Source organism: Apium graveolens, chromosome 9, assembly GCF_009905375.1.
Source record: "Apium graveolens cultivar Ventura chromosome 9, ASM990537v1, whole genome shotgun sequence".
NCBI classification, from domain to species: domain Eukaryota; kingdom Viridiplantae; phylum Streptophyta; class Magnoliopsida; order Apiales; family Apiaceae; genus Apium; species Apium graveolens.
In genome coordinates this window covers 180,205,358-180,212,776 of record NC_133655.1, presented here as the reverse complement: position 1 = coordinate 180,212,776, position 7,419 = coordinate 180,205,358, and the positions used below count along the sequence as shown (strand labels likewise).

The window sequence follows — 7,419 nt, the reverse complement described above, 5'->3', positions numbered from 1 at the left end:
CATTTTAAAAGATTACTTTTATAATCAAGAGTTTTTATTTTTGTGTCAATGTAGTGAATTTGTTTGTTCTATTTAGTATATATGTCGGGTGGTTGTTCAGATAGTTAACTTCATTTATCGACCGGGACTTGTGCTTCAAGATATTGGCTTTTTTAAATTTATAAATGACGAAATATAATAAATCAATGAATAAGTATAATATTAATTTGGAAGCTTCAGGTGCCGAATGATTCGTTCTATACCAAACCTTACAATTTAATCATGTCATTTTGTGCGTGTTTAACTGAGTGAAATTTAGTTTGGTAGTTTAATTGTCATGCCATTGTGCATATTATTAATGATGGATATTTGGTTTTGGTCTTTATCTCTTCTTAACATAGAGTAGTTGACCACTTTTGTAGAAAAGACATGCTTACATGAAAGTTGAGCTATTTAGCTAATTTTAAATGTTTGTATGCAGCAGGTTTTTCAGCAGATTTTCCTAGTTTTTGTTGTAGTTTTTTAGTAGATTTTTACATGTGCCTGTTGTAGTTTCCCAATTTTTCAGCAGATTTTAATTGTGTTTCTCAAGCAATTTTTAAGTATATTCCTGCTACATTTTTATGTAGAAAATTTTCAGCAGATTTTATTGAGATTACAATTGATTGTGCGGTTTCCTCTTCTATTTTTGAGAAACTAAATGGAAATTTAGCATTGTTTCGAAAGAAGAATTTGGAGGTCAACTCTCGATTGCAAGATTTTTTAATTTTATAGCATAAGCAATATGGATGTAAATGGTATTCCGTAGTAGTTTGGCTTCAATCCAAGTGAGTTGATCATGGATATTTGTTTTAATCTTTTGTTATATGTAGGTACCTCAAAAAATGCACCTCATAAATTTATTTTTTATCCAAATTAACTAATCGAGGCGACAATGACACTCGTGTCACTAAGGCGCTAACCTTCTTAGATATCCTATTATAAATTATTGTACATTGGTACCTGGAACAAAGTTTATGGTTGTGTTTCAACATTTATTATAATCTAGTTTTTGATAATCTAGTACTTTTGTCATAGTTGTGATATATATTAGGTTAAAGTAGTTAATGTTGGCTTAATTTGGATGTTATGTAGTAATATGGTTTAGAGTTGAGATATGTAGTATGATTTGAAGACTCTAATGGGACACTTCTTTAAGTAGATCATGCATTTCAAAATTTTGAGATTTAACTGCTATATTTTTCTATTATATTGTAATGTGTGTTTTTATATTGTTAGATAAAAAATACTGATATTGTTTAGTTATAAAAAAATGGTTTTACGATAGATAAAATAAACGATTATAATAGGTTATATAGGGTCCCATGTGGGCCTCACGTGAGCCTTGTAGGTGGGCACCATATGGGCACCACAAGTGGGCCTCACACATGGACCTATTATGTAATCTTGATTGAACCTAACGTATTATTCATTTGTGGTTACATTTGGGTATTACAATGTTAGGTTAGGTTGTTAACGTAACATCTTTCTCACTGTTACGATAGATCAATAAAATGGTTCATTAGACTATCTATTTTATTGCTCGTAAATGTAATGCCCCCTTGTGTTACATTAGAACTAATAGTAAATGGGAAATCGAATAGCAAACTTATGGCTTAATGTAAGGCTAATTTAAGCACATGGTAAATTTTATTACGTGCATGCCTTTAGCAGAAATGTTATATAAATTTCTTGCCAGGACAAAAAAGGTTTTTTATTTTCATTAAATATATAAGAGTTTTTATTCTATTTTAATGAAAAGGCTTATAATGTTGCACAATTAGTTAACAGTTAATATGTTGTAAAATGACTCAAATCAAACATTACCTCTTGCATTGTCGTTTAGGTCATATTAATGAAAAAACATTTCTTGAGTAACATATAGATGGATACTTGGATAATTTTGATTTTGAATCATACAAAAGATATGTATGTTGTCTCATTGACAAAATAACCAGAGCTTCTTTTAACTGATAATGTTAAAGGGCCACCCAACCATTATAATCATAAAAGAAATCATGAGCTACTGAGAGTCCAGATCTGCAGCCTTTCAAGCAAACTCCGACATCGGATTCCGGCGACGGCGACATCCACCACATTCAACAGCAAGAATCTTCAAATCGTAAGCCCCGGATCATTTTCGTTTACTCTATTCTTCAAATTCTTTCTTTTAATTGCATATTTGCACTGTTATTTTTTCGATTTAACTTGTAAATATATATTAATATATCGGGTGTGTATAAGTATGGTGTGTGTATATATATTTTCGACCAGGTGCAAAGTGAGAGCAACTCATGTTATTAACCTGACTATTAAAATAAATTTAATATAAAGAGGAAACATGACCTAGAGAAAGTCACCACCTAACTTTATTGTCCATATTTACAATTTTATATTCTAAGCTACTGTACATGTCCATATATTAATAATTGCTAGCATGTATTTTCTGCACCTGTCACTATCACCAGCATATTATCACCATTTACCAGCACATGGGTATATTTTCTCAACCACCGTGTTTGCTGTTTTTTATTATAATATTATTAATTTTTACTTACTATCCCAGCTAAAGTAAGTTTTCCATGATCTTTTATTGACGTGATTTGTATAATTTTTAATTATTTTATCTTTTTTAAATTATAAAATTGAGATCTGATCATAATTTAATTCTTGTTTTAGGTGGTCATGGACAATCAGGAAAATTCACTACCTTCGGATCCCCTCTGGAAGCATGTGACTAAATTGGCAAATACGAAACATAAGGGTGGAAATTCGAGAATCAAATGTAATATCTGTAACAATGAATTTACGGGTTCATATTCAAGGGTCAAAGCACATTTATTGAGAATAAAAGGGCAAGAAGTTGCAATTTGTATGAAAGTCTCACCTCAAATTTTCAATCAGTTACAAAGGGAGGTGGCTGAAGTAGAGGAAAAAAGAGGTCGGTTGAGATTCCAGTCCCTCCATCAAGTCATACTCGATCAAATAATGCTTGGAAGTCAATTGAAAAAATGGATGGCTTAAAGAGGAAAGCAGTTGACATGAATAATCCGATCAACAAAGCATTCAATATGGAAGTACGGGCACAACTGGATGGGGAGATTGCACAAGCATTTTTTCTGGGGGTTTACCTTTTCATTTTGCTAGAAACCCCTACTACATCAGCTCATACACTCTTGCTCAAATAGTAACATCCCAAGCTATGTTCCTCCAACTTATAATGCTATAAGGACAACTTTGTTACAAAAGGAGAGGGCATATGTTGAAAGATTATTGGAACCAATAAAGACAACTTGGAAAGAAAAAGGCGTGATTCTAGTCTCTAATGGGTGGAGTGATAGTTAAAGAAGACCACTGATAAATTTTATCGATGTCACGGAAAATGGTCCCATGTTTCTAAAGGCAGTTAACTGTGAAGGAGAATTGAAAGACAAGTTTCACATAACCAACTTCATCAAGGAAGTGATATTAGAAGTGGGGCCTCAAAATGTAGTCCAAGTTATAACAGACAATGCTCCAGTCTGTAAGGCGGCAGGTATGATTATTGAGACTCAGTATCCTCATATTTTCTGGACTCCATGTGTTGTGCATACACTTAATTTGGCATTAAAGAATATTTGTGCTGCTAAAAATATTAGGGGAAATCAGGATGTTTATCATGAGTGTCATTGGATTACTGAAGTGGCTGACTCATCACTTTTGATTAAGAATTTTATTCTTAATCATAATATGGTGTTGACAATGTTTAATCATATTGCTCCCTTGAGACTTCTTTCGGTTGTTGAAACAAGGTTTGCATCTGTACTTGTCATGCTTAAGAGGTTCAAACTCTTGAAGCGTTCTTTGGAGCTATTGATGCTTTCTGAGGAAATGGGGTACTTATCGAGATTATTATCATGATAAAGCTCATACAATTAGGTTTATAATACTTGATGATATGTGGTGGGACAAAGTTGATTATATACTTGAGTTTACAGCTCCTATTTATGATATGCTACGATTTGCGGATACAGATAAATATTCACTTCATTTAATATATGATATGTGGGATGATATGATCGAGAATGTGAAAAACATCATATATAGGCATGAAAGGAAAGAGCTCAACGAGGACTCTACGTTTCACGAAGTCATCTATGCAATTCTCATTGATAGATGGACTAAGAGTTCTTCACCACTTCACTATTTAGCTCATTCACTAAATTCGAGGTAAGATCAAATAAATTTAATAATGCTACTTGATCATATTATCTTTGAACTAATGACATTCGTTTAATATTTATGTATTTGTCTTTTCAGGTATTACAACAATACATGGCTTAGTGCTGCTGTTGATCGTGTTCCTCCCCACCAAGATACTGAGCTAGCAGAGGAAATGAATAAATGTCTCAGGAGGTACTTTTCAAATAATGAAGCAAGAACGGCTGTAAATACAGAATTTGCTCGATTTTCAGGATATATGGATATTTTTGGTAATCCCGATTCTATAGAAGATAGAGGTACTATGGATCCATTATGTGGTGGGCTATTCACAGAGCTTCAACACCAAATATCCAGAAGATAGCTTTGAAATTGCTTGGACAACCTTGTTCTTCATCTTGTTGTGAAAGAAATTGGAGCACATATTCATTTATTCATTATATTAGAAGGAACAAGATACTGCCAACTAGAGCGGAAGACTTGGTTTTTGTTGCATAATAATCTTCGACTACTTTCCAGGAAGTCTGATCAATACTTGAAAGGCGAGAAAAAATTATGAGATGTTGGAGGCAATAAATTTGATCCACTTGACGATGCAGAAGAGCTTGAGATTGCCAAACTTTCACTTGATGAGCCAGAAATGGAAGCCACAATGTTTAAAGATGATTAGCTAAATATCAATTTTATATGTATGTTCACTTTGTTCTAGTTTAGTAATAAACTTATGAATTTGACTATTTAATTTGAATTGTCTTTTTTCCTAGTTCAGTAAAAGACTTATGAATTTTACTATTTGATTTATGTTACATGAGAAATTTAGTTTTATTAGTGACATATGTCAAGTGGAACATCATATATATAATTCTTAAAGAAATGTCGTGTCCCCCACACTCGTATCCCCATATTTTTAGATTTACCGAATTCGCGTGTCCCCGCATCACGAATCCGCACTCTCGCACCTTTGTACTTGCTTCTTAGCTCTGATGTTTATGGCATGAAATCGCCATGCAGTAAACTTAGATAACTTTTATCATGAAATCTACATGTGGACAAGTCAAGCTGTAGATCAAAGTAGTCATAGCGTGCAGGAAATGATCTGTGGCGCATAGTCATGCATCTAATTAACCCAAGAATTCACTATATTGGGACGTAGACAAAATTCATATTTTAGTAACATACATATTTCTAGGATTTTTCAGTATCCAAGTGAAATTTTCACAACCAATATATAATGTGCATTTTCAGCTTCTTCTTTATGTGAAACTTGTATTGATAACTTTTTGTATCCCTTTCAAGGAAATATCAACTAATTCAATTTTGAATTCACAATTTGCAGAAACCCATTTAATCTAATAGTACAAGTAAATTGAAAGTTAAAAGTTAAATTGTGTGTTATTTATATTCTTTCTTCACTTATACTGTTTAACACACACAAACAAGCCATACATTTTAATGTTTGGAAGAAAGCAGCAAAAACCATAAACAAACACTTACAACACATTCAACTCCTTTCATCTGCATTGTAAAGCATATTCTATTTGTGTCAAGAGATATAATTATTGGACAAACTTAGTATTTTAGACTAAATTATGAATCATTTTGAGACTCTATATGAGTGAGACATATTATGTGTTAGTGGTGTGTATTTATTGGAACGTATTCTCCTCTTCGAGGGGATTCCAACGCATATTTACACGCTCAAAATGAGTAAAAGGTGAATGAGAACTGATGTTCCAAAGTTTTATCTTTTAATATGAAAAGTGATTTTGTACCACATCGAGAGTAGCACAAACCTATTACTTAGTTTTTCTTATAAATACCATGTACCACATCGAAAAGAAAAACAAGTCCTTTCAAGCCTCTCTTTATAAATAGAGTCTTAGGGCACCAGTTTCATTAAGTCAGGAAATAAGAGTCATCTCTTTCATTATCGGTCTCTTTAGTCTTAAATTTTCCAATATTCCGGTGATAGTTCTCAGGCTCAGTTCAAGTTCGCTGAGAGTATATTCGATCTATCGATTATACTAGTATCTCGTTTTATCCTGGGAAGCAGGTCGCTAAACACGGATGGTGCGGGGTGAAACTGCTTTAAGGAGACAGTTTTTTGGACTCGAGATTAAATCCAATCTCTGTTTGTTTTCTCAAACCCTTCTCCTAATTTAATTGTTAATTCTCATATGCTTATGTGATTTAAAAATTAACAATGTTCTTGTGAAGTAGTTATATATTCAATATATATATATATATAACAATGTCTTTATCGTACAAGATTGATAACAATCTTAAAGCAGTTTTCTTCAATTTTCATACTTTCTTGTGAGTAGACGCAAAAGTCAATTTGATTGTTTAAATTGGATTTATTTATGGGTATATGAGTGACCATTATTTGCCTCATTAATTAAATTAAATTTAGTGCGTTAATTTCTTTGATCACTTGTTGCCATGTGCTTGAAATTAATATAAATTTGATTTTAAGTGGTGCTTTGTTTAAGCATAACAGGTACGAGGCAAAAGTAAGCACAAAGTTGTTGGATAATTGGTTTCTTATAAGGCTATTGATGCTTTAATGGTTATTGATTTATGATCAACTTATATTCAAGTGGACATATTTGGTGACATCTCTCTCGGGTTGATCAATATAAATTGGTAGAGTAAACCCAAATTTATAATTCGTCCATGTTTTCGCTATTAATGGATATCTTATTATATTTTGTTTAATTAACATGGTGATTGATAATATATATGAGCTAGAGTTTCTTAATTCTGAATTGATTTCAGAATTATTAGTATACTGATACAAGAATCGTATATGCTATAGTTTACATGCGTGTTTGCAAGTCCATAACATGATATTGCTATGCAATTAAATGATATGGCTACATAAATGTGACCCTTCATGATGGAACTTGATTATTTGGTGATTAATTTTTTAATCATTGTTGAGTGATAATAAGGCATCAATTATTATTGTTTAATCTTTAATAATGGAGTTATATCACAAACTTGTAATATTGGATAAATAGAGGTCTTACCGCGTATCTATTTAATTGGAGAAAATAGATTACAAGCATAGGTTGGTGACAATAAACGTGTTGCAAACTATGTAGTTCTAAACATCTTATTTTAATAGATTTATTTGTTAACAGAATGCTTTTAGTCTATATGGAGGCTTTGGAAAGCTATTAAAGGAGGCATAAGTTG

The 7,419-nt window shown here is 32.2% G+C and overlaps 1 protein-coding gene across 1 annotated transcript; it reads left to right on the top strand.

The window, feature by feature from the left end:
• The first annotated feature begins 3,029 nt into the window (after nt 1-3,029).
• On the top strand, nt 3,030-4,888 carry LOC141685763 (uncharacterized). The gene is made up of 5 exons (XM_074490847.1): nt 3,030-3,143; nt 3,421-3,893; nt 3,937-4,227; nt 4,318-4,517; nt 4,818-4,888. Exons 1-5 carry the CDS (start codon nt 3,030-3,032, stop codon nt 4,886-4,888), a joined length of 1,149 nt encoding a protein of 382 aa, XP_074346948.1.
• The last annotated feature ends 2,531 nt before the right edge of the window (nt 4,889-7,419 follow it).

Coding starts and splice junctions, on each gene's coding strand:
- LOC141685763 (XM_074490847.1), top strand. CDS start 3,030: ATGGATGGCTTAAAGAGGAAAGCAGTTGACATGAATAATCCGATCAAC. Junction 4,228..4,317: donor GCTCATTCACTAAATTCGAG/GTAAGATCAAAT, acceptor TTGTCTTTTCAG/GTATTACAACAATACATGGC. Junction 4,518..4,817: donor CGATTCTATAGAAGATAGAG/GTACTATGGATC, acceptor TTGACGATGCAG/AAGAGCTTGAGATTGCCAAA.